Source organism: Camelina sativa, chromosome 14 (assembly GCF_000633955.1).
Source record: "Camelina sativa cultivar DH55 chromosome 14, Cs, whole genome shotgun sequence".
NCBI classification, from domain to species: domain Eukaryota; kingdom Viridiplantae; phylum Streptophyta; class Magnoliopsida; order Brassicales; family Brassicaceae; genus Camelina; species Camelina sativa.
The window spans coordinates 27,217,254-27,244,326 of record NC_025698.1 but is presented as its reverse complement, the minus strand read 5'-3'; the positions used below and the strand labels follow the sequence as shown (position 1 = coordinate 27,244,326).

Sequence of the window (27,073 nt, the reverse complement as noted above, 5' to 3'; positions counted from 1 at the left end):
TCTTATTTCCTGCTTCGTCATGTTTCTCCAACGAGAGTTGGGTAGGGGAGTGATCAAGGTTGATTGTTTCTATCACGAGATTGTTTTAACGAGATTTTAGAGATTCAAGTCTAGGAAATATTTGCTTGAGGCATGTAATACATCTGTATTGGTCAGGAACACTTAGGATTCGATTACCCCATCCTTAGAAGCTTTCATATTTTAATTGTTTGCATTTTTCTTCATCACTCGATCCCTTACCCGAACAGGTACACGATCACCTGCTTCGAGTAACCCCTCGGGTTGTTCATACGTTCCTTGTTTACTCGATCACCCCACCCGATCCTGTACTCGAATGCTTGCATCGAGTGCCTAAGTCGTGTGGTTCCTTGTTTATATTCTTTTCTTTTATTATTTTAGGATTGTTAGACAAAACCATTTATTTCTTGGCTTGACTTGCTTGTTTCTGGTTGCATCCTATCTGCTAGCATAACAACCATTTGGATTGATAACCCTTTGTACTACAACTCCATAGGGAATTGATACCCTGGGTGAAAATCCTGTTATTAATTTGGCGTCGTTGCCATTTGGTTGAATTTAATCTACTACGTTTAGGATTTCAGCACTTGCTAGATCAAGTTCTTTTATACATTTTGGTAAGGTATTGACTTGTTTACTTTCGTTTTCGTTTGGTTTGCATTTCAGGTACAACCCGATTACCCACCCGACCCGTCGCTCGATCACCTAGATCGAGTTGATCCTCGTGTACTCACTCGGTTAGCTGATTGTGCATGCAAATACGATCCAAGGGTAACCAGAACTTGAGTCCTTTCATCGATAACATCGACAGACCACGATTACTCCGACAACAACAAGTTCAACAACCATAACTAGCAACAATTAAGGAGACAATGAACAATCAGAACGGTCCACCAGCTCCTCAAGCAAGGACCAACATAGGAGCAGGAGGTGCTCCATCTACTCACACTCAAAGACATGACATTGTGCCACCTACTATCCAGAACAACAACTTTGAGATCAAGAGTAGTCTTATCCAGATGATACAAAGCAATAAGTTTCATGGATTGCCAATGGAGGACCCATTGGACCATATGTATGAGTTTGATAGGCTCTGTAGCCTAACCAAGATCAATGGAGTGAGTGAAGATGGATTCAAACTCCGGCTTTTCCCATACTCTTTGGGAGACAAAGCACATATCTAGGAGAAATCACTCCCCAAGGAGTCCATCACCACCTGGGAAGCATGCAAGAAGGCGTTTCCAGCCGAATTCTTCTCCAACTCCAGAACTGCAAGGCTGCGAAATGACATTTCTAGTTTTGTTCAGAAGAGCAATGAGACGTTCAGTGAAGCTTGGGAACGTTTCAAGGGATACACTACCAGATGACCTCATCATGGTTTCAGCAGTGCTTCATTGCTAAGTACACTATACCGAGGTGTGGTCCCTAAAATACGGATGTTGCTGGACACCGCAAGCAATGGTAACTTCCTCAACAAGGATGTCTATGAAGGTTGGGATCTAGTGGAGAACTTGGCTCAGTCTGATGGGAATTACAATGAGGAGTATGATCGCACTGTGCAATCTACTGGAGAGGAAGATGCCAAGTACAAGTGGGACATGAAAGCCCTCAATGAAAAGCTCGATAAGCTCCTCAACCAGCAGCAACATGTTCATGCAATCTCAGAGGAAGAGCAGTTTTTACAACAAGATGGGGAGAATGTTCAGCTAGAGGATATGAACTACATCAACAACCAAGGAGGTTACAACAACGGGTACAACAACTACAAGACGAATCCGAATTTGTCATACCGTAACCCGAATGTTGCCAATCCTCAAGACCAACTCTACCCATCAGCAGTTCAAGGGAATCATGGCCAGCAAAAGCCTTTTGTTCAATACATTCAAGGCTATGCTCCTAAGCAGCAGTATTCTGGTAACTACCACCAACCCATTGCACCACCTGGATTCCAACAACAACAAGACCCGTAGAACCAATCCCTAGAAGCTGAACTATGCGTCCTAATTCAACTGATGATACAAAACCAAGCATCCGCTGCTTTTGTTCAATACATACAACGACTTGATTGCTAAGTATGACTCTCTCAACACCAAGCTGAGATACCTCGAGGGCCACCACAACAACCAACCACCTCCAAAGATCAACCAGCTTCCAGGTAAAGCTGTTCAGAACCCAAAGGACTATGCAACCGCCTAAGCCATCTTTCTTGATGATGACTTTGAAGACTACCTCATTGAGGAAAGTGATGTTCAAGATGGGGAGGCTACAGATCATTATGGGATGACTGAGTATCAGTACTACATATCCGAGTACGAACCCACGCCTTTACCCGAGGAGACTGATCGAGTTGATGATCGAGCACTTGTTCGAAAATCACAAATCGAAGAACCACCCGAGGCAGAACCCGATGACTCCCCCGATGATGGTGATCAGATGATACATGGAGTAGATGTTCAGATGACAGATCAACCTCAACTGCCTGTAGCAGCAGAACGGGAACTAGAGGAAAGATTCAATGCTGCCCTTGACATCCAACTGGAGGCGCTTGCAGAGCGTATGGCAAAGCGAAAAGCTCCACCTTCTAAGCTCTTGCCACCACACGAACTTCAAGAGGAAATCACCAAAGAGGCAGCTCGGCTGGAGATTGAGGTTAAGGAAGCTGTCAAGGAGATTGGGTATGAAATTCTCAGGAGTGGAGTGTACTTAGATCCTGAGCTGCGAATCGAGGAGAAATTGGAGGATCTTGGCTCTTTTATTTGCCATGCTCGATAGGACTTTGGATTTTCAAAAATTGCTTGTGCGATCTGGGAGCTTTAATCAGCATCATGCCACTGTCTGTTGCTAACAAGATGGGTTTCAACAGTTTTAAACCGAGTAGTCTGTATTTGGTTATAGTTGATAGAACAATCAGACATCCGATTGGGATCCTGGAAAATTTGCCTCTCAGGATTGGAAGAGTAGAAGTCCCTACTGATCTTTTTGATCCTTGATATGGATAAGGAACCAGCTGATCCAATGATCCTAGGGAGACCATTCTTGGCAACAATAGGAGCAATGATTGAGGTGAAACAAGGCAAGATCAGAATTGAGCATGGGGAGCATTTCAAAATAGATTTTGATGTCAAGAAAAGAATTAAAAGGCCAACCACTGATGGTCAAGTCTTTTCCATTAAGACAAGGAAGAGAAAAGTCAAGCATCTTGAAGAAGTCAACACTACATTTGTTGTGGAACCTGGACAAGACTTGGAGAATCCATTGAATCAGCCTGCTACGATGGAAAGGATTCCAGAATCTTTCCATCCTAAATCCCATGTTTAAGGAGCATGAAGAGTCAAGCTTAGTGACTTAAAACAAAGCTCACTTGGGAGGAAGTCCCAAAGGTATCATTTATTTTGTTTTAATTCTTACTTATTTATTTTATCTTATTTTCTATTTTTGCATATTTACATTTATAAAAAAAAGAAAAAAAAAGAAAAAAGAGAGAAGAAAGAGAAATTTTGGGGAACCCGAGGCTCCACCCGAATCCGTACCCGACACGCCTGGTCAAGTTCCCTTTCGAGTGGCGAGTGGAGTCCGAATTCCACAGCCCCAAGTCCACTTTTGGTGAAGCCCAAAAAGCCAACCCTCTCTATTTAAGAAGCTTCAACCTCACAACTCCATAATTCCCTAAGTTTTCTCTAAACCCTAAACTCTGAAACGACCCGACCCGTTTTTTTTTAAAATTAATAAATAATAATATAAATATAATATAAACTACAACTAGTGGTCTCATATTCACTAGCCTCCTCTCCACAACCACTATCAACAGCGGAAATAACAATACTAATAAATATCCAATAATAAAATAACCAATAATAATCCATAACTATAATCCAATAATCAAACATCAGGAAACATGAAACTGGCAACCTAACAATGTTTCTAAAGACCCAACTCTAGCAACCTACCAACGCCAGAAAACATACAATCAAGTCCCTAGAACATCCTCCTCTTCATCGCCTTGATTCCACGATCACACTTTGCCTTTACCTGCACCACAAACATACATTGAAATGCATGAGTATTTGATAAACACTTAGTGAGGCAATCCTCCCATTTACTGGGATATACACACAAGAAACAGTGATACCAATGTTCAAAAAAATCAACAAACAAGACTTACAAACCAGAAAATCAAACATCATCTCGCTGGAAGGGAGGTGTCGACCGACACCAGCCAAGTGTCGACCGACACTGGCCTTGGTGTCGACCGACACTACCCCACAGTGTCAATCGCTGCCTAATTTTCTGGTGTCCATCGACACTCCCTCTGCAACCACGATCCGCTCGAAGCCGATAGTCGAATTTCGCTCCCCAACCTCTTCCAAATCGTCCAATACTCAAAACCCAAGCCAAATACGTCCATAGGAACCTGTAGCAACCAATCCCATCAAGAAAAACACACAAAAGAACAACAAACAAGCAAGAAAAAGGAAATCAAAGGCTTATTAGCCATGGTCATGCACTCACCTCTTTGCAGGAAGATTCAGACCAATAGCAAAATCCAACCCTCCTAGCAAGCCTCCAGATCCTTCCTAGCTCCAAATCTCACAAGAACATCTAAGAAATTCACAAATCTCACCAAAAATCTCAAGAACTCTCTTTTTCCTCTTTTTCTTTCAAAAGCGTTAAACAGCGACAAGAGAAACTTCCCAAAACCCTTCTGGTCGACAAAACACTTAAATATCTCGGTTTAGTGGTTTTTCCTAAATCAAACCGGTACAAATCGATAATTAAATTGAACTGGTCGAACCAGAAAACATTGGTGTCGACCGACACTCCCTTGGTGTCGACCGACACCCTCCCCCAAAACGCACAGTTTTGGTTCACGGGTGTTATAATTCTCCCCCACCAACATAGATTCGTCCTCGAATCTCAACCAAACATCAGTCAAGGATTCCCGTGCCACCGTCTCCACGGCCTGCACTCCTCCGACCGATCTACGAAAGGGCACCTCTAGACAATAGACTCACGCTCCAAGCATTATTTGCTCTTGACTTTTGGACTTTCCTTTACTCAGAGGCCTAAACCTTGAGTTTTTATTGGCTCCTCATCAGGCCAAAACCTGCATGCCATAATATTGGCTCCTCATCGGGCCTAAGCTTGCATGCCATAATATATAAGGAAGTACAATATTCGTCTCTCGGGTTGCCACCCTACAACGCGCCCCCGGATCGTCATCCGAAGTCGATATACCAACCATACCCCCAAGCCACAAAGTCTCAGAATATGGCAGTACTAGGAGAACCTAAGTGCCCCAAGAGTCGCGAGCAAACAATTCTGAACACGACTGAGTCTTATCCCTATCCAGGTTTCCTTCCCGTGGCTTGCGTAAGACATCTCAATGTCCTACCAACCACATATCCCCTCACTGGAATACCTTATGACCACACATGGATCATCTCACTGCCACAAGGGCCGCCAACCAAATGTCCTAAACAGGACTACCAGCGAGGCCAAACAAATGTCCTAAACAAGACCGCCACCAAGGCCAAACAAATGTCCTCAACAGGACCGTCACAAAGACCAAACAAATGTCCTAAACAGGACCGTCACAAAGACCATCTGTCCCGGAGGACCGCCTAAACCGGCAATCTGGCTAAACAGCCCGCCACAAAGGCCACACATCTGGCTAAACAGTCCGCCACAAAGGCCACACAATGTCTCAAAAGACCGCCACTAAGGCCACACAATGACTAAAAAGTCCGCCACTAAGGCCGCACAAGCCCATCAACGGCTTTCTCCACTAAATGGACAAATTTTAACTCACGTAAAACTTTCCACTTTTTTCACCTTCCACTTTTGGAAACTTTCCACTTTTGGAAATTTCTAATTCAGGAAACTTTCCTCCAAAAACCCTTGCCTCACGGAAACTTTGTACCCCGAGCACCACCTCATCTTGTTACTTAGTCGCACAACCAACCACCCCAAGCGACCAAGTAAACAAAAGAGATGGGCTGGAATACTCCATTCCCCCTCCAGCCACGGATTACAGATGGGACCAGGCTAGACAAGCTCATGTCGCGGCTTGCTTCTCATACCACCTCTCAAACCTTGCCTTCATCCTCGCCTCAGGCTCCCAAGTCTTCTCCTTAACACAATCACAGTCCCAAAAGACTCTCATCAAAGGAATCTTCTTCTTCTAAAGTTCTTTAATCCTCCTCTCGAGAACCCTCACTGGTCTCGCCTCCAAAGTCATGTTAGGTTGAAGATCCTCAGGAATCTTAGCTAACAGCTGATAATCCTCACGGAGACACATCCTCAACATAGAAACATGGAAAATTTTATGGAACGCACGCATAACCTCACGTAACTCCATTCTATAAGCCATTGGTCCAACACGCTCAATCACTCTTAATGGACCCATATACCTCAGACTCAACTTAGTCTCAGTCAATGACCTGTTCGGATCCCGCAACATGGCCATCTTGAGGTACACTATGTCTTCTACCTGAAACTCTTATCGGCATAACTCCTCTGCCGATCCTGAGCTTCCTTCATTTTCAGCTTGAGAACCTGAACCTTCTCTGAGGTCTCCTGAACAAAATCTGCCCCGTAAACGCTCCTCTCCCCCACAAGAGTCCAGCATAATGGTGTACGACACGACCTCCAATACAAAGCCTCGTAAGGAGCCATCTTAATACTCGCCTGATAACTGTTGTTGTAAGCAAACTCTACGAACCTCAAATGATCTACCCAATGGCCTCCCCAATCTAATACACACATCCTCATCAAATCCTCCAGCGTTTGGATCGTCCTCTCTGACTATCCATCTGTCTGGGGATGATAGGTTGTACTCATATGCACCTTAGTGCCCATCTCCGCCTGAAACGCTCTCCGGAACACCGAAGTGAACTTAGAATCCCTATCAGACAAAATGTTTGCTGGCACCCCATGCAACCTAACTATCTCCTTCACATACTTCTGAATGGCCAGAAAATGTGCTGACTTAGTAAACCGGTCCACAATGACCCAAATAGCATCAAAAGTCCTGGACACGGGCAAACCCACCACGAAGTCCATAGTAATCATATCCCACTTCCACTCTGGAATAAGAAAACTCTTTAGTAACCCTCCTGGAACATGATGCTCATCCTTCACTAGCTGGCACACATCGCACCTCGCGACCCAACTACCTACATCCTTCTTATTTCCGACCCAATGATAGTACCTCTTGAGGTCATGATACATCTTAGTCGCTCCTGGATGAATAGAAAACTTGCTCCCATGAGCCTCTCTCAGGATCTCCTGCCTCAACTCCTCATCTTTGGGCACACAAACCCGACCGTGCACCAAGATAGTACCATTATCTGAGACCTGATACTCTGAATCCACATCCTTTGAGGCATTCAACAGCCCCAAATCCTTCTTCTGAGCCAACAGCACTCTATTCAGAATATCTGCTCTATCAACCGCCTCCAAACCGAACGGCTCATGAGAAACAGCACACAAACTCAACGCACCAATCTCTCCTACCAGATACTTCATCTCTTGCTCCTGTGCCGAAGCTACCCTCTTCCGACTCAGAGCATCTGCAACCAAGTTAGCCTTACCAGGATGATAGGCTATCTCTAAATCATAGTCTACCACAAGCTCCATCCACCGCCTCTGTCTCAAATTCAGCTCAGGCTGAGTGAATATATACTTCAGACTCTTATGATCTATAAACACATGTACCTTTGCACCATAAAGATAAGATCTCCAAATCTTCAGGGCAAAAATTACAGCACCCATATCCAATTCATTAGTAGGATAGTTGCCTTCATGCTTCCGCAAGTGGCGCGAAGCGTAGGCAATCACCTTCCCGTGCTGCATCAGAACACACCCAAAACCAACTCTAGATGCATTTGTATAAACCACATAGGGTTCTCCCTGCTCAGGAAAAGCTAACACTGGCGCAATAGTCAACATCTCCTTCAGGCTTGCAAAGCCTTCCTCACACTCCTGTGACCAAACAAAAGGAATATCCTTCCCTGTCAACTTGGTCATAGGACATGCTCTGCTCGCGAATCTCTGCACAAATCTCTTGTAGTAACCTGCCAATCCCAGAAAACTCTTGATCTCTGCGGTCTAGGCCAATCTCTGATAGCCCGAATCTTCTCCGGATCTACAGAAACTCCATCTGCAGACACAACATGTCCCAAAAACCCCATCTCACGCTGCCAAAAACTTCACTTGCTCAACTTAGCAAACAACTTCTGCTCATGTAGCTTCTCCAGAACTGCCCTCAAATGCACTGCATGCTCTTCAGGACTCTTAGAATAAACCAGGATATCGTCGATGAAAATGATGACAGATACATCCAGAAACTCCTGAAACACACTATTCATCAATATCATAAACGCTGCTGGTGCGTTAGTCAACCCGAAAGGCATCACCACAAACTCATAATGCCCATACCTCGTGCTGAATGCAGTCTTCCTCACATCCGCCTCATCTATCGGTATCTGATGATAACCCGACGCCAGATCTACCTTGGAGAACCAAGTAGCACCCCTCAACTGATCCAACAACTCATCAATCCTGGGAAGAGGGTACTTGTTCTTCACAGTGACCCGGTTCAACCCCAAGTAATCAATACACAACCGGAAACTCCCATCCTTCTTCTTCACAAATAACACCAGCGTTCCCCACGGTGATACACTAGGACGGATGAATCCCTTGCTCAGCAAATCCTCTAGCTGCTTCTTCAGCTCTGCAATCTCTATTGGAGCCATTCTGTAAGGAGCCTTGGATAACGGCATCGTCCCTGGTTCCAGTTCAATCGTAAAAGGATCAGATGAAGATGGTGGTAACCCCTACAACGACTGGAACACATCCTCAAACTCCTCTACAACCGGAATACCGCTAACCAAAGACTTCCCCACCGACTCTGGCATATATATTGTAACCAAATAAGCCTCACGACCCTTCTCGATCATATTCCCAGCCTGAAGGGACAAGATCACGAGACTCCCCGAAGTCGGTCTAATACCCTGAAAAACCAACTTCCCTCTTGGACGCTCAAACTCCACTCTACCCCGATAGCAATCCAAATGCACCATGTGCCGATGCAACCAATCCATCCCGAGAATCACATCATACAACTCCATTGGACTGATAAGCAAATCCGCTGGCCGCGACTCCCCTGCGATCTGAATATCAATTCCTTTCACTCGTCCAATAACCCTCAGGAACTTGCCTCCCGCAACTCTGACAACTCATGTACGCTCCCTGGGATCCCCTCTGATTCCCGCGCTCTCTGCACACTCCGAAGTAATGAAGCTATGAGAAGCTCCATAATCAAACATAACATGGGACTTAAACCCGCCCACCAACAAGATCCCTACACAAACCTCATGTGTTAAGAACCTAACACTTTATCATAGGAAAACATAAAATCTGAACTTACGAAGAATTCACAAAGTTAAAGTACCAGAAATTATACTTGTAATCTCCCCAGCACTGGTTCCACCAGTCTCTGCAGTAGTGTAAACCCGTGGCGCCTGCTCAATTCGTGCCACCTGCTGCCACTGCCACTGACTGCAACTTGGGACACATGGGCCTTATATGCCCTGGCTCCCTACAGTGATAGCATACACGAGCCACTGTCGTCGGAGCACTCCTCTTGGGACAGATAGCAATCTTGTGATCCTTGCTTCCACAACCGAAGCAACTCACACCACTCGGCCTCTGCGTAGCCTCAGGACGAGTGGCCTTGGTGGCGGTCCTGTTTAGGACATTTGTTTGGCCTTGGTGGCGGTCCTGTTTGGGACATTTGTTTGGTCTTGGTGGCGGTCCTGTTTAGGACATTTGTTTGGCTTTTGTGGCGGCCATTGCGGCATGTATATGATCCTTATGTGGTCATGAGGTATTCCAGGAGGGGATATGTGGTTGGTAGGACATTGTGTTGTCTTACGCGAGCCACGGGAAGGAAACCTAGATAGAGATAGGACCCAGACGTGTTCAGAATTGGTTGCTCGCGACTCTTGGGGGACTTAGGTTCTCCTAGTACTGTCATATTCTAAGACTTTGTGGCTTGGAAGTATGGTTGGTATATCGACTTCGAATGACGATCCGGGGGCACGATGTAGGGTGGCAACCCGAGAGACGAGTATTGGATTTTTCTTATATATTATGGCATGCGGGTTTTGGCCCGATGAGGAGCCAACATTATGGCATGCAGACTTAGGTATGATGAGGAGCCAATAAAAACTCAAGGTTTAGGCCTATGAGTAAAGGAAAGTCCAAAATTCGAGAGCAAATAATGCATGGAGCGTGAGTCTAGCGCCTAGAGGTGACCTTCCGTAGATCGGTCGGAGGAGTGCAGTCCATGGAGTGCACGTGAGTCCTTGGCTGATGGTTGTCCAAAATTCGAGGACGAATCTACGTTGGTGGGGGAGAATTGTAACACCCGCGAACCGAAATCTCGGTTTAGGGATTGCATTGGTCGATGCAGTACGTGCATCGGTCGATGCAGTAGGTGCATCGGTCGATGCAGGTTCAGGTTTCTGCGGTTTGACTTAAGTTAAACACTGCGTTTTGGGTTAAGAAAACCCGTAACTCGAGTTTTTGTCTCATTAGGCGAGTTTAGCCGTTTTTGAGAGAAAAGAAGGGAGGAAAAGAGTTCTTAAGCGTTTTGGGAGATTCTTGGAGATTTGTGGCATTTTCTGGTGAGATCTAAGGCTTAGAACGTTGTAAGAGCTTGCTAGGAGTGTTTTATTGCTTGTTTGAGGTTCAGATTCGTCTTGGCAAAGGTAAGTGCAAGACCATGGCTTATCTAAGCTAGAGATTTCTCTGATCTGCTTGTTTATGTGTTGTTAGGCTTGTTAGATGATTATTTGGGACGTTAGGAAGCTTTCTTGTGGCTTGGGATCGAGTTTTGTGGTTGTAGGAACGAAGATCCGGCGAGAAGCTTTGGGGGAAGACGATGCTCGGCAATGCATCGGTCTATGTCGAGCATGCACCGATTGATGCAATGGGAGCATTGGTCGATGCAAGTTAATCTTGCATCGGTCGATGCAGATCTTGCATCGGTCGACGCAACACCCAACTCGTGTCGGTCGATGCATGTTGGTGTCGGTCGATGCAGGGTCCTGGTTTGTTATTGGATATTGTTGATTGTTGGTCGATTGTTAGAGATGTCTCTATTGCTTGTGTGTATTAGCCCAGTAGATGGGAGGATTGCCTTACTGAGTGTTTATTAAATACTCATGCATTGCAATATGTGTTTGTGGTGCAAGTAAAGGTAAAGTGTGTTCGTGGAATCAAGGCAATGAAGAGGAGGATGTTCTAGGGACTCGATTGGTTGTTGTCTGGCATTGATAGGTTGCTAGAGTTGGGTCTTTAGAAACATTGCTAGGTTGCTGGTTCTAAGTTTCATGTTGTTCNCATAATGCCCATACCTCGTGCTGAATGCAGTCTTCCTCACATCCGCCTCATCTATCGGTATCTGATGATAACCCGACGCCAGATCTACCTTGGAGAACCAAGTAGCACCCCTCAACTGATCCAACAACTCATCAATCCTGGGAAGAGGGTACTTGTTCTTCACAGTGACCCGGTTCAACCCCAAGTAATCAATACACAACCGGAAACTCCCATCCTTCTTCTTCACAAATAACACCAGCGTTCCCCACGGTGATACACTAGGACGGATGAATCCCTTGCTCAGCAAATCCTCTAGCTGCTTCTTCAGCTCTGCAATCTCTATTGGAGCCATTCTGTAAGGAGCCTTGGATAACGGCATCGTCCCTGGTTCCAGTTCAATCGTAAAAGGATCAGATGAAGATGGTGGTAACCCCTACAACGACTGGAACACATCCTCAAACTCCTCTACAACCGGAATACCGCTAACCAAAGACTTCCCCACCGACTCTGGCATATATATTGTAACCAAATAAGCCTCACGACCCTTCTCGATCATATTCCCAGCCTGAAGGGACAAGATCACGAGACTCCCCGAAGTCGGTCTAATACCCTGAAAAACCAACTTCCCTCTTGGACGCTCAAACTCCACTCTACCCCGATAGCAATCCAAATGCACCATGTGCCGATGCAACCAATCCATCCCGAGAATCACATCATACAACTCCATTGGACTGATAAGCAAATCCGCTGGCCGCGACTCCCCTGCGATCTGAATATCAATTCCTTTCACTCGTCCAATAACCCTCAGGAACTTGCCTCCCGCAACTCTGACAACTCATGTACGCTCCCTGGGATCCCCTCTGATTCCCGCGCTCTCTGCACACTCCGAAGTAATGAAGCTATGAGAAGCTCCATAATCAAACATAACATGGGACTTAAACCCGCCCACCAACAAGATCCCTACACAAACCTCATGTGTTAAGAACCTAACACTTTATCATAGGAAAACATAAAATCTGAACTTACGAAGAATTCACAAAGTTAAAGTACCAGAAATTATACTTGTAATCTCCCCAGCACTGGTTCCACCAGTCTCTGCAGTAGTGTAAACCCGTGGCGCCTGCTCAATTCGTGCCACCTGCTGCCACTGCCACTGACTGCAACTTGGGACACATGGGCCTTATATGCCCTGGCTCCCTACAGTGATAGCATACACGAGCCACTGTCGTCGGAGCACTCCTCTTGGGACAGATAGCAATCTTGTGATCCTTGCTTCCACAACCGAAGCAACTCACACCACTCGGCCTCTGCGTAGCCTCAGGACGAGTGGCCTTGGTGGCGGTCCTGTTTAGGACATTTGTTTGGCCTTGGTGGCGGTCCTGTTTGGGACATTTGTTTGGTCTTGGTGGCGGTCCTGTTTAGGACATTTGTTTGGCTTTTGTGGCGGCCATTGCGGCATGTATATGATCCTTATGTGGTCATGAGGTATTCCAGGAGGGGATATGTGGTTGGTAGGACATTGTGTTGTCTTACGCGAGCCACGGGAAGGAAACCTAGATAGAGATAGGACCCAGACGTGTTCAGAATTGGTTGCTCGCGACTCTTGGGGGACTTAGGTTCTCCTAGTACTGTCATATTCTAAGACTTTGTGGCTTGGAAGTATGGTTGGTATATCGACTTCGAATGACGATCCGGGGGCACGATGTAGGGTGGCAACCCGAGAGACGAGTATTGGATTTTTCTTATATATTATGGCATGCGGGTTTTGGCCCGATGAGGAGCCAACATTATGGCATGCAGACTTAGGTATGATGAGGAGCCAATAAAAACTCAAGGTTTAGGCCTATGAGTAAAGGAAAGTCCAAAATTCGAGAGCAAATAATGCATGGAGCGTGAGTCTAGCGCCTAGAGGTGACCTTCCGTAGATCGGTCGGAGGAGTGCAGTCCATGGAGTGCACGTGAGTCCTTGGCTGATGGTTGTCCAAAATTCGAGGACGAATCTACGTTGGTGGGGGAGAATTGTAACACCCGCGAACCGAAATCTCGGTTTAGGGATTGCATTGGTCGATGCAGTACGTGCATCGGTCGATGCAGTAGGTGCATCGGTCGATGCAGGTTCAGGTTTCTGCGGTTTGACTTAAGTTAAACACTGCGTTTTGGGTTAAGAAAACCCGTAACTCGAGTTTTTGTCTCATTAGGCGAGTTTAGCCGTTTTTGAGAGAAAAGAAGGGAGGAAAAGAGTTCTTAAGCGTTTTGGGAGATTCTTGGAGATTTGTGGCATTTTCTGGTGAGATCTAAGGCTTAGAACGTTGTAAGAGCTTGCTAGGAGTGTTTTATTGCTTGTTTGAGGTTCAGATTCGTCTTGGCAAAGGTAAGTGCAAGACCATGGCTTATCTAAGCTAGAGATTTCTCTGATCTGCTTGTTTATGTGTTGTTAGGCTTGTTAGATGATTATTTGGGACGTTAGGAAGCTTTCTTGTGGCTTGGGATCGAGTTTTGTGGTTGTAGGAACGAAGATCCGGCGAGAAGCTTTGGGGGAAGACGATGCTCGGCAATGCATCGGTCTATGTCGAGCATGCACCGATTGATGCAATGGGAGCATTGGTCGATGCAAGTTAATCTTGCATCGGTCGATGCAGATCTTGCATCGGTCGACGCAACACCCAACTCGTGTCGGTCGATGCATGTTGGTGTCGGTCGATGCAGGGTCCTGGTTTGTTATTGGATATTGTTGATTGTTGGTCGATTGTTAGAGATGTCTCTATTGCTTGTGTGTATTAGCCCAGTAGATGGGAGGATTGCCTTACTGAGTGTTTATTAAATACTCATGCATTGCAATATGTGTTTGTGGTGCAAGTAAAGGTAAAGTGTGTTCGTGGAATCAAGGCAATGAAGAGGAGGATGTTCTAGGGACTCGATTGGTTGTTGTCTGGCATTGATAGGTTGCTAGAGTTGGGTCTTTAGAAACATTGCTAGGTTGCTGGTTCTAAGTTTCATGTTGTTCGGTATTTGGATATTGCTTATGTATAATATTGATTTATTATTGGATATTGGTATTGCTTAATTTGTGATGTTGGTTATGATTGTGGTTAGGTGGCTAGTAGATATGAGACCACTATTTGTAGTTAATTTATTATTATTATTATTATTATTATTATTATTATTATTATTATTATTATTATTATTATTATTATTATTATTATTATTATTATTTATTATTTTAAAAAAACGGGTCGGATCGTTTCACAGATGGAAACTAAAAGCAACAAACTTAATAGTTAACTAGGTACCGCGGAAAACCGCGAGCTGAACTTTTTTTTGATGAAAAATTTTATTTATTTTGTTGTTATGTTATTTATAATGGTTTATGATTAAAATTTGTTGCTTATATTATAATTTTTGTATTTTAAAAATGTTTATTGAAAACCTGTCAATAAAACATTTGCAAGGAATAAATAAAATTATTTAAACTTTTGTGAAATCTTTACTATAGTTGTGAAGTAAGTAAAAAGATATAACTAACATGTAAAAAAAATCTGATCAGTTAGTTTTTTTAAGTACAAATTAGTTTTGATTCTAACAGATTTTTTTTTATTTTTCTACAATTTATTTTATTTGATATTTCCCCTATTTTCGTTTTTTAATTAGAAATATTTATTTAATTAATTATTTAATCTTAATTAAGTTTTTCTGATGGAAATTGAATTTAATTTTTTACACATTTTAAGATTAGTTTTATACTTGTACTTCCCAGTTAATATAGTAGGATACTACTTCTCTCTCAACTTTTTATAAATGGTTAATTAAGGCATTAATTTTACTTTGAAGTTTACATTTTGTCTGTTTAGAAATGCCTCTAGGAGAAAAGCGTAGCCTTTGACAATCTTTGTTTAATTAATATTTCACATAAATATTCTAAAATCTTCCAAAGTAACTTAATTTGGTTGGCAACAAATATATATATTTTTTTTTCAACCAAATATTAAATTAATTAAAACAGAATTCCAAAATTCGTAACCTAAATCGGAGGGTAAAAGTTTACAAAAGAAATTTCAGAAATTAATAATCTTGAAAAACATGCAAGATAATCTGTCCCCCCAAAGAATCCCGGTCAAAGTGAAGGATGGGAATAATATATATATATATATATATATATATATATATATATATAGAAGATGTGTGCTAACCTGGTAACTAAATAATATGTACTAATATATACATACATCGAAATTATATTTTACCTTAGCTAAGTTAATTACTTAATTATGTTAAAGAAAAAGATAAAGTTCCATTGCCAAGACTTTAATAATACACCAGTTTAAACTTTAAACTAACACGCTCCTAAGATATTATTGTGTTAATCACCAAACACTTTTACCTTAACAAGGTTGTTTTGTGTTAGTTATAAAACAAAAATGTTATTGTTTCTTCTCTAGTTTAATGGACGCGTACGCAGTACGCTTCTACCTTACTAGGAATCTAGGACTAAGGTTTGGATCTATTGTCAATATTTTGTTTTTGAAATAACTAAAATTGAACATGACCCTACAACAATGATATATATATATATATATATATATATATATATATATTCAGGTGTTTTATATTGTATAAATAAATATAGAGGACAGCACTCAACATTCCCTATATAGAGTGTTTTATATTGTATAAATAAATATAAAATGTAAATGTTACTTTTCTGCTCTAACCTAATGTATGATTAGCTAAGCTCTGGATGTTTGATCAAGACGTCTTTATTTATTTGTTAGTGATAAGCATTAACATGTTAACATTTCACACACACAAAAATAAGAAAACAGTGCCTTACGTTTTCTCTCTGGAGATATATATATATATATAGAGAGAGAGAGAATCGGTTATTGATAATATGAGTTCATGATTAAGGGATCTTATTGTTAAACGAAAACAAAAAATCTAGTAATTACGACGAAGGAAAACGTGTTACCAAAAGTGTTTTAATTTTTTCTTTTTGTAATATTCCACAAGTTCATTTTCTTTTAGTAAAGAATTTGAAATTTTCAATGGACATATAAGGAGATGAAAGAAAAATAGTAGTGCTTTGTTTTTATCCCCAATTCATTTCATCGGTCAAGACCACTTCATCGTCGGTTGAATTATTTTAATCTTCTTTAATTTGTAATAAATTGTAGGGTTAAACATATATAGCTAGAATATTAAAAACCTCAAAAGTTACGATTGAGACAAATCTTTTATGGGTATTTCCCAAGAACACAATAAACGATCAAGAAATGAGAATATATGACTCATAATGAACAAGAAGAGAAGAAATGCAGAACCAAACATGCATATATATTATAGAGATATAAAACTCATCAGAGTTTAGAGACAACAATTTTCCAATTATTTTAATTACAAGAAAGTCTCCCTGGACTTAAATAGTTCAAGAAAAATTTAAATTAACTCGCCCTCAAGATCAATATCTCAGTTACTTATTTATAAAGAGAGCTTCACTATGGAATTGTAAAAGTAACCTATCACTCTTGGGTTTCCTCCATCTCCTTCTTAACTTCTTTCATCTTCTCGGAGAGCTCTTTCAACTTCACTTGCTTATCTATGAGCTTCATCTTGACCTCATCAATGGCACAAACATCAGGTAAACCAGTTTGATGATGAAGTTTGACTAATTCCGCACCGAGCTTCTCAATCTCACCTTTCAACTCTGTGCTCTCACGATCCAGCTCTTCAAGACGAGTATCCACAGTACTAGTGTTTCCAACATTAGCCATTTTTTCTCACAAAGATTTCAAAAAAAAAAGAAAGAAAAAGATGAAAAAATTATAAAAATGAGATATTGTGAAAGAATTTAATTTGTGTGTGTTGCAATGTAAAAAACCTCTTCTAAACATCTCCATTTATAGCTGAAAAAGGTGATAATGTTGAGTTGCGTACTTCACCTCTCCACCTACGCCACTAACACAAAATTACTACTTCTCTCACAAGTCTATGGTTAATTAAGGCAATAACCTTACTTTGGAGGTTATACCTGGTGAAGGTTCATTTCTCTACAAATTATTTTTTAATAAAATTATAATGAAAATATATGGAGACAGATATATACTTAACCTTTCTCCCCCTAGTTTAATTCATCAGCCCATGGATATGATTAAAAATCAACCTCAATGGATCTATAAGAAATGAATATATAAGAAATGAAAGAAAAATAGTCATATTGTCTTCCTTTTTTATTGATCAACATACTTTTGAAATTATATGCTATTGGCTATCGTTAAAATTATGTGGTATCAAATATTTTGTTATCTATATTAATATTTTTAGGTACATTTTGTGTTATGTATTTTTAGTTTTGTTTATTTAAAAAGTTATTTACAACATTAATCCCTAAAAACTTTCCAAAACTAACATTACTCCAGATTTTGTTTACTAAATATTTTACATTTCATTCCAACTAAAAAACTAACCCCACACATTCTGTTGTGTTTTGAAGATATTCTATATCTGAATCCTTCGCAAAAAAGAAAACAACAATTTGATTCCCATTTTGTTTTCCAAAATCTGTGAGCTTTGATTCTTAACATAAAAAAAACTTCGATTGACATTTATTTAAATATTATAATTAACATATATATATTTAATAAATTTATTAATTATTACGAATTTGTAAAATTAAAAAAGTCTAAAATACTTTATAATGTGGTTATATAGTAGATGAGTTATAAAAAAGACATGTTGGAATTAATAAAATATTATTAAATTTGTGTTAACACGGGTTAAAACCTCATTTAATTATTTATCAACACTACTAATATAAGAATATTTGACATAAAATCAAGTTGATTTAACTAAGGTTGTATAAAATAATTAAATCATTAGGAAAATGTGACTTAATCACAACATATAAATTACTGATTATGTATTTAGATCCCTTATATTTTGTTATAATAATTAAAAATAAAAATAGACTCTTAAACACTAAACAAAATAAACTAAATATAACAAACAAATGGTCATAAAGTGTATTATGGGTTAAAAAAATAATATAAATATTTAGCTGCACAACAACCGGAAAATTTAGTTATTCATCTATTTACAAAAACATCCAATATTTAACAAATAAATACAACATGAAATAGAAAATTTATGCCCACCACGGGTTAAAATATAGTTGAGTACAAAACATAATTCACAAACTTTGAAAGATAATATCACATGGTATTTGGTATTAAATCATTAACAGGTAGATGTTTTAGGAAACTATTACACCCATAATAAGAAACGAGAATATGATTCAATTAGAGGGTGTGACTCATAAAGAAAAAGTATATTATACGTAAAACTCATCAGAGTTTAGAGACAGCAATTTCCCAATTATTTAAGGTTTCATTTATAGTATCACTGGCCCTCAAGAGTTTTGATACAGAACAGTATCTCAATACTTATTTATAAGAGAGCTGCAATGAAAAAAGAAGTAAAAGTAATTTATCGCTGTTGGTTTTCCATCATCTCCTTTAATTCATAACTTATTTACCTTCTCGATGAGCTCTTTCACCTTCATTTTCTAATCATTGAGCTTCTTCTTGACCTCTTCCATGGCACCGAATCTCACCTATTATCACCGGATTGACCAGTTTGATGATGAAATTGCAAGATCTCCGTACAAAGTTTAGTAATTGAGTAGTCAAATTTAATTAAAAGATTACAATTGAAAGTTTAGTAGTTGAGTAGTCAAATTTAATGTCTAATTCCTTGAAAGAGAATTAGTTAAATTTTGTGTTTATGTTCAAAAACGGTTGTCAATTGTTAAATTCCTTGTTTCATTTTATCTGTTACTTATTTATCTTTGAAATAGCCTATGACTCAATATTTTAATCCAATAAGTTTAATAGTTTTATTTCTTCCATTTTTATTTACAAAACCTGAAAACAAACAAACATTCGTCTGTTTTAGCTATTTACAAGTCTCGCAAATCTTTATTTTACCCTTGGTCCTTGTGGATTCGATCTCGCATATCTTGCCTTACGATTAAATGTATCGGATAATTGCTCAAGCAATTAAATTTCACAAGTTAGAGAAATATTGCTCAATTCATATTAGTTCACGCGTTTTGTCGAACACTTTTAATGCATAGAAAAACTTAGAATCTAGAACAAGGTGATCAGTCATATTCTAGCATTAAGAATATATGAATCAAAGAACCACAGAGAAATATAATTCCCTATAAACCAATTAAACCATTAAATCATTGAATCTCCTACTTAGAACCCTAAAACCCAATTGAAAAACTACTCACACATAACAAAATAAACATAAATCATAGATGAAAAAAACATGGTCAAAGACTCCAAAAATACATAAATAATAAGAAAGAGTTTATAAATCTTCTCCAAATGGTCAAAGAGGATGAATATCTAAAATCCCAAAAAAATGACTTACAAAAAGTCTCAGGTTGCAGAAAGAAAACATAAAATAAAACCTAGCGTTCTTCTCTTATAGAGTTCTCAAAGTAAGGTAAAAAGGTAACAGCCTAGTTAGGACATTTTTTCAGCCAGGCGGGTTTTTCAGATAGGCGGGTTTTAACGTGAAATTTGCCGGTTTAATATTTGTTACTTAGCCTGGCTGGTCTCTTAAACTGGCAGGTTTCCACGTGAACCAACATCCATCTCATATGCTTGTTTGTATCCAAAATAGCTCATTATCCTCCAAAGTGTCTTAAAACTTGTAAAGACTCGATAAATAACTAAAAGACTCCAAAAACACTCTTTGAATCAATAAAAAATATAAAATAAGAGAGAAAATAAAGACTGAAAACCGATAAAACACCATATATTTACTCTCCCGACTTATATATTTGGTTGCCCTCAAGCAAAATAAAAACCTTTACCAGGGAAAGAGGTTTGAAAACGCGAGAATTCACATACTTTTCTAGGATCATGCTTTCAAAAAATTACCTGCAAACCACTATCACAAAGCTCATATGAAACCGTACTAAATCGTACTTTGCCATGACCATAGCAACTTCATTAAATCCCAAGATCACAAAGACTTTCAAACTCAGATAACTTAACCTTTTAACATTCATTAGTACGTAAATGCGTGCACTCTCACAAAGGGGTTATGAAACACATTATGGTCTAGGTGTAAAGACAATTTCAAGGTGGCTCAAGTGTTTAAGGTTTCCAGCAATGCGAATGGATGCAAATCATTATGCAAAATCACAGTGAGACACATACCAATTGGGAGGCACACAACTTCCTTCTAACTCGGATCAAACCAACCAAGATAAACAAATTGTTATTGTACTTCTTTCCCATTTTATTTTTTATTCCTTTTCTTTTTTTCCTCCTTTTTCTATATGGGGGAGTGGAACCGGTTCTCGTCTCACAAAATTGCATCGAAAGAAATAAATTATGAAAACTCAACACATGCTTATGAACATAACCACACAACCACAAAAACTCAATATTAATCACCCAAACAAACTGCAATGATAATCCTAACTAGAGGAAAGCTATGTCGGTCTGTATATTCCGTAGTCTTTGCACATAAATGCACATGATGATGATGACCAAAGAATGTTAGTGGTATGAAGCAAGGATTGGGTTAAGGTGTGGTACTAGACAAAAAATGAGTCTAGCCATTCATAATTTACAAAGAGTGGTAAAAATTGTGTAAACTAAACTCTGAATGTATGATCCATTGCAAGATTCTCAGCCCCCTAAGTGAGATATAATAAGTCCATATAAGTTATAAGTAAGCAAGGTCAAGCTCTAATCATAAAAATTTCAAAGTCACAGGAATTTCATGAAGTGATGAAGTCATGATTTTTTCTAAACATCCAAGTCATCCTTAAACAATGCTAAATGGTCTCAAGGCAATGAATCAAGCAGCATTTCCCTAAGTAAAGCTCATAGTTCTCAACCAGCATTTTGACTCAATAAAACATACTTTTGACTAGATAAAACAAACTGAATGACTCAAAAGAAATCAACAGAAAAAGACAACCAAAGCAAACAAGATTAGTAGACATATGACACATTTCTCCAAACTTGGTTCACACCGTCTCGGTGTAAAACAAAATCCAAGAAAAAAAGTCAAATAGACTCAAAAGAAATTAAAAAGAAAAATAAATAGTAAAAGAGAGAAAAATACCTGGTGGGTTGCCTCCCACAAAGCGCATGTTTCATGTCACTAGCTTGACTGGATTCTTGTGAACTAATAGGTATAAGTTCAAGGACTTGCTCCTAAACAAGATCTCCATTCATTCATCTTGAGCTTCAAAACTGTACTCATAACCCCTTTCACAGATTTTTGACTTTTACCTTTCAACTCTTACATAAGAATGCTCATAGCTTTTGAAAAAGATTACAAGGTTCCCTCACACTGCACCTTATACTCTATTGTATCTCCAACACACTTCACAGGTGTCAAGGTTACATGAGGATCTCCTTTGATTGTTTTCGGCTTAACCTAGCATGTAGCACCAACTTTTTCTGTTGGAATTTGAGGGTCTTCATCCAGGACTTCCTTGACCTCACTCCCACCAATGCATGTCTTCACATACTTATTCCCAGGATCATCAATGGCTTCAGTTGAAAAAGCTTGTCCTTCAATAGTATGTTTTTTCAACAATCTTTTCATGTCAAACTCTTGAATATGATCACCAATCTGCAAGTGAATTTGTGTTTTTTTATATCAATCATAGTCCCAACAGTATGTAAAAATGGATGACCAAAAATGAGAGGATCATGTGGTTCTTTATCAATCTCCAAAACCGTGAAGTTAGTTGGATGTAGAAGTTCTCAACTCTAATATACACACAAAACCTTTTGAATTTTTATAGTTCGGTTTGGTTTGAATATAATAGACCGATAGGTTAATAAGAACATTAAACCAGTTTCTGTGTGGGTCAACGGAGGTTCGAATTGGTTTAGAAATTTAAAATTTTAGAAGTTTACTTTTTGTTTGTTTATGGCCATTAACATTCCGTGATAATTTTTACCCGTGGTTGAATTTTAATTTTTATCGTATCATATGTAACATTAATGTAGAATAAAGTGAAATATTTATAATTTATTGTTGAAGGTTTTTTTGTATAATTTTAAAATGTTGGGATTCCATTTTGTACTCTTTGACTCTTAGCAATATCATTGTTATTGGTTGATCACTTTTTAATTATATTTAAAAAGCTTCATTATTATTGATTTTGTGTAATTCTATTAAAATTCAGTGTTATTAACATCATCAAATTTTATGTAATTTCATCATCATCAAATTTTATGTAATTTCAATTCTCACTAAGCATCATAGTTTCCTAAGTCCCACGCTTTTACCTAAAATATCTAATAACCTCAAACGAAAATTAATTTTATTCCAATTATAGGTGACAATATATTTTCCTCTCAGAACTACCATATAAATATCCAATTTTGACTCTCCTTCTATTTTTTCCTTTGAAATTTTTTTAAACTTATTTACACATGAATTAAAGAACACACATGTGTCTATTCTAATAGTTTATGACCTAAACCAGACACTAAACCAGCTAAACCTGATACCAAACCTTATTAACAACCTCTTAAAATATCAACGAACTCGCAGTTACGTAAGTCCCACGTTTTTATTAAAACTACCCTATTTTGAGTTATATTTTGAAAATACGCATTTTACTATTAGTAATGAAAACTAAAATATTACATATATAAAATGACAATTTTGTCCGGATTTAAAAATTATGATATAGATTTGTTAATCAAAAATAAATTCAATATTGAGAAAAAAAATTAAATTCGAAATGATAATATATATATATATATATATATAAATAAGATGGTTTTATTGATATATATATATATATATTTTTACCCAAGATAATATCTAAAAATATTTCATGGTCTACAACTTAATATTTGTCATGTTATAAAAAGAAAATCTCCAACTCTCCAAACACTTTTATAACTCAACATACCACCAAATTTTGTTTCAACGGAACAATTCTCTTTGTAAAAAATATTTTATGTGTTTTCAATAGTAATAAATCATCAAAATATGCAACATGACAATAACATATAACTTAACGAACATAGTTAAAACAATGTTATTCTTTATTATTTTCTTGAAAATTTAGGAACCTTTGGAACTTTTAGTTATATAACAAATTTGTAAAAGTCAAAAATTTAATTATTACTAATGAAATGATTTCATATGAAGATATAAATCTTTTTGGTTAATTTTTTTGGGTAAACAAAAAAAATACTATTCAGTTTAAGTAAGTTTATTAATAATTATACATATTTTAAAAAAAAATAAAGGAAAAACAAATAATGTATTTATTAAAAAACAAAAATCTCAAAAGTGGAGTATTTTTCCAAATATACTCTTTAAACAGCTAATGCTTAAATTCAAACCAAAAATAGTTTCTTTCCATTTATCTTACATACTAGGGAATCTTTTGAATTTCCAGCTCATCATTTAAATGCTCATGCACTCTAGTCAACCAAAACAAAAACCAAACCATCCATATATGGCAAACGAAGAATACAAAAATCTTCCCTTTCATAATTCTTATCGATAAAAACACACAAGTTTCCCTCTGAAACAATACTCAACCAAACCAGCAAGAACAAAACACCATCTTCTCAAACTCTCTGCTTCACCCACCACCGAAGCCATGCTTCGTTGCCAAACTCATTCGGCTCCTTCCCCTCCACCACCCAAGTCTCTCTCTTCCAGCGTTTCCTTCAAAGGGTGGAGATTTGCAACCAAAAAATTTAAGCTTTGGGCTATGAAAATGGCAGCTTTGCACCGAGGCATATGGAGACAAGCTGGGATTTTCGAAGCAGTCATGGCGTCCACATTCAGAATCTCTAAAAACACAGATCTCGTTGTGGGTATTGCTGAGAAATGGTGTCCTGACACCAACACCTTTGTTTTCCCTTGGGGTGAAGCAACCATAACCCTTGAAGACGTTATGCTGCTTTTAGGTCTCTCTGTTTTGGGTTCACCTGTTTTTGCTGCTCTGAATAGCTCAGGAAAGAAGATTGAGGCGGAACTGGATCATGAATGGTGCGCGATTAAACGCAAAGATAAGGTTAGTGTTGTAACACAAGTGAAATGGATGGAGAGATTCATGCACAGAGGCGATGAGTATGATGAACATGTAGCGTTTCTTGTCTTGTGGCTTAGTTATTTCTTTCTGCCATCACGCTAGCCTCATGTCTCTCAAGATGTTTTCCCAATTGCTATTCATCTTTCAAGGGGTACTAGGGTTGCTCTTGCTCCTGCTGTTCTTGCACACTTGTATGCTGAGCTAACTCTCTTGAAAAAACACATCACATCTTTCAGCGAATCCACCAATACGGCTAGTATTGATCTGACTGCCTTGTTTAAGTTGGTTCAAGTTTGGACATGGGAGAGATTCACGGAACTACACCAAGAACCTAATCCGTTGCTAAAATATGAGCCAAGAGTGGCTCGTTGGAGTGACCTGAAGCAGACAACCACTGATGTGAGACTGATCCTAGACAACTCCAAGATTGACAGTTTCAAGTGGCGTCCCTACACAAAAACTATTGAAAACTGGACGTTTCCTCTGTTTTACCCTGAGAGAGACATGCGTGTTCCTGTTTCCCCGATTCTTGATGATGAAATCATCTCCTTTGCCCGATGCATGAAGGCTTCGGTGCTTGTTGGAGTTGACTATGTCGAGCGAGCTGACTATGTGGAGCGTTACTTCCCTAATCGAGTGGCTTCACAGTTTGGAATGCTTCAGGATGTTCCTTTTAATGTTCACCGGAACAACCTCTCACGGGGAGAAGCTTGGAATGATTATAGTAAGCCTATCAATGCTGTGGAGTTGTACATTCCTTCCCGTTCTATCATACCTCGTGTTACTCCGAGGTTCTGCGACTGGTGGAGGAAGACGTCTCGAGAATACCAGAACTCTTCTTCTAAGGAGAAGGGTGTTGTTGTTGAATCATGTGAAACATCGAATGCAAGGAACATCATTGGTGATTGTGCTAGTTTTGTTCCTTCAGGCTCTAAGATGAACAGAACAAGCGAGGACGAAATGTTTATAGCTGAGTATGTAAACAAACGCAAGTGCATGGAGGAAGCTCGTGGCAAGAGACGCACGTACATGGATCAAACTCGTGATATAGGTAATGATGAATCAGCTGGAACGTAACATTGAATTTTAAGAAACATGTAGGTGATACATAGTAGTTTTTGTTTTGGTTTTCAGGTTCTAAAACTATGGCTGGTGAAAGTGGAAAGAATATGGCATTGATCCCATTTGATGGAAACAAATCATCGGATCCTTCCCTTGGTGGTAATAAAAGAGCACTTGACATTGTTGTGTATGGAAGCAATGCTGATCTGATCGATGATGGCAGCAAGAAACCAAAGTGCATGGAACAAGCTCGTGACAAGAGACGCAAGTACACTGTTCGACTTTTAGGTTTAGCCTCTTCTTTCCTTAAACTCTCTTATCCATTTCATTATACACCATTACACTTATATATGAGACTTACTTAGGTTTTTACCCTATAGTTTTATGAAAGCAGAATACAAACCCATTAAACAAGTTTATGGACTTACATAACACAAAAGGCCCAATACCAATTTTCTTTGTCTTCTTCTTCAACGCTTCTTCACCTTCTTCTTCGTTCTAACCAACGAACTCTTCTCCATCTTCTTCTCTTCATGCTCTTGATTCTGTTTCACCAATTTTGTGGATTAATCAAAGACTTGATTCCAACACTCCCTCTCAATTCTTTCGATTAATCCCCAAATTTGATGTTAGGGTTTTGACCTCCATATTCCCTTGAGTTTTCGGTTTGATTCCTTTCTCCATTGGACAACATCTCTTCACGATGTCTGCATAGCTTACTGGTACGTTTTCTTTCTCCCTCATCACCTTATTCCTTAATTGATTTCCGTTGATCTCTTGTTTCTCTTTGATTTCATTTACCTGAATCTTCTCTCGGTTGTGCATGTTTGCTTCCACTGGTGGAGCTTGTGTGATACCTCTTTGAATCGTTCTTCTTCCAGCTGGGTTTTGCATTACTCCAAGTTTGAGTCGAAGATCTTCAAATCGCTTTTTCCCAAGTGGTTTGGTAAGAATGTCTGCAGTTTGTTCTTCCCCATTGCAATACCGTAGACTGATTACTCCATCTCTTTCTGCTTCTCGAACAACATGATAACGAATTTGAATGTGTTTTGTTCTCTTGTGTTGAACAGGATTTTTTCCAATTGCTATCGCCGATGTATTGTCGCAATAGATTGGGACACTCTCTATAGCATTGACTTTTAATTCCCCCATTAAACGTTTCAACCAGACTGCATGGTTTGTGGCTGCACTCAGCGCCATATACTCCGCCTCTGCTGTGGATTGGGCAATTGTATCTTGTTTTTGAGTTTGCCATGTGAACATTGCACTCCCAAGTGTGAAACACATTCCTGTGGTACTTCGCATATCTTCTTTGCAGCCAGCCCAATCTGAATCTGAGTAGCCAACTAACTCTATTTGGTTTGTCTCCTGAAAGTTTAATCCGTAGTCTATTGTTCCTTGTATGTACCTTAACACTCTCTTTGCCTCTTGCAAGGTTTTCTCTCTTGGTTGTGATAGACTCCTGGACAGATAAGAGGCAGCAAATGCAAGGTCTGGTCT

The 27,073-nt window shown here is 39.2% G+C and overlaps 1 protein-coding gene and 1 pseudogene across 1 annotated transcript; one reads left to right on the top strand and one right to left on the bottom strand.

Moving 5' to 3' along the window:
* Positions 16,715-17,364, bottom strand: LOC109128611. Its single transcript, XM_019235335.1, has one exon. The coding sequence runs from the start codon at positions 17,172-17,174 to the stop codon at positions 16,923-16,925; it is 252 nt and encodes an 83-aa protein (XP_019090880.1). The 5' UTR covers positions 17,175-17,364; the 3' UTR covers positions 16,715-16,922.
* Positions 20,496-25,938, top strand: LOC104744029 (annotated as a pseudogene).

Bases quoted from the DNA above. Each gene is read 5' to 3' on its own strand.
- LOC109128611 (XM_019235335.1), bottom strand. From the start codon at position 17,174: ATGGCTAATGTTGGAAACACTAGTACTGTGGATACTCGTCTTGAAGAG.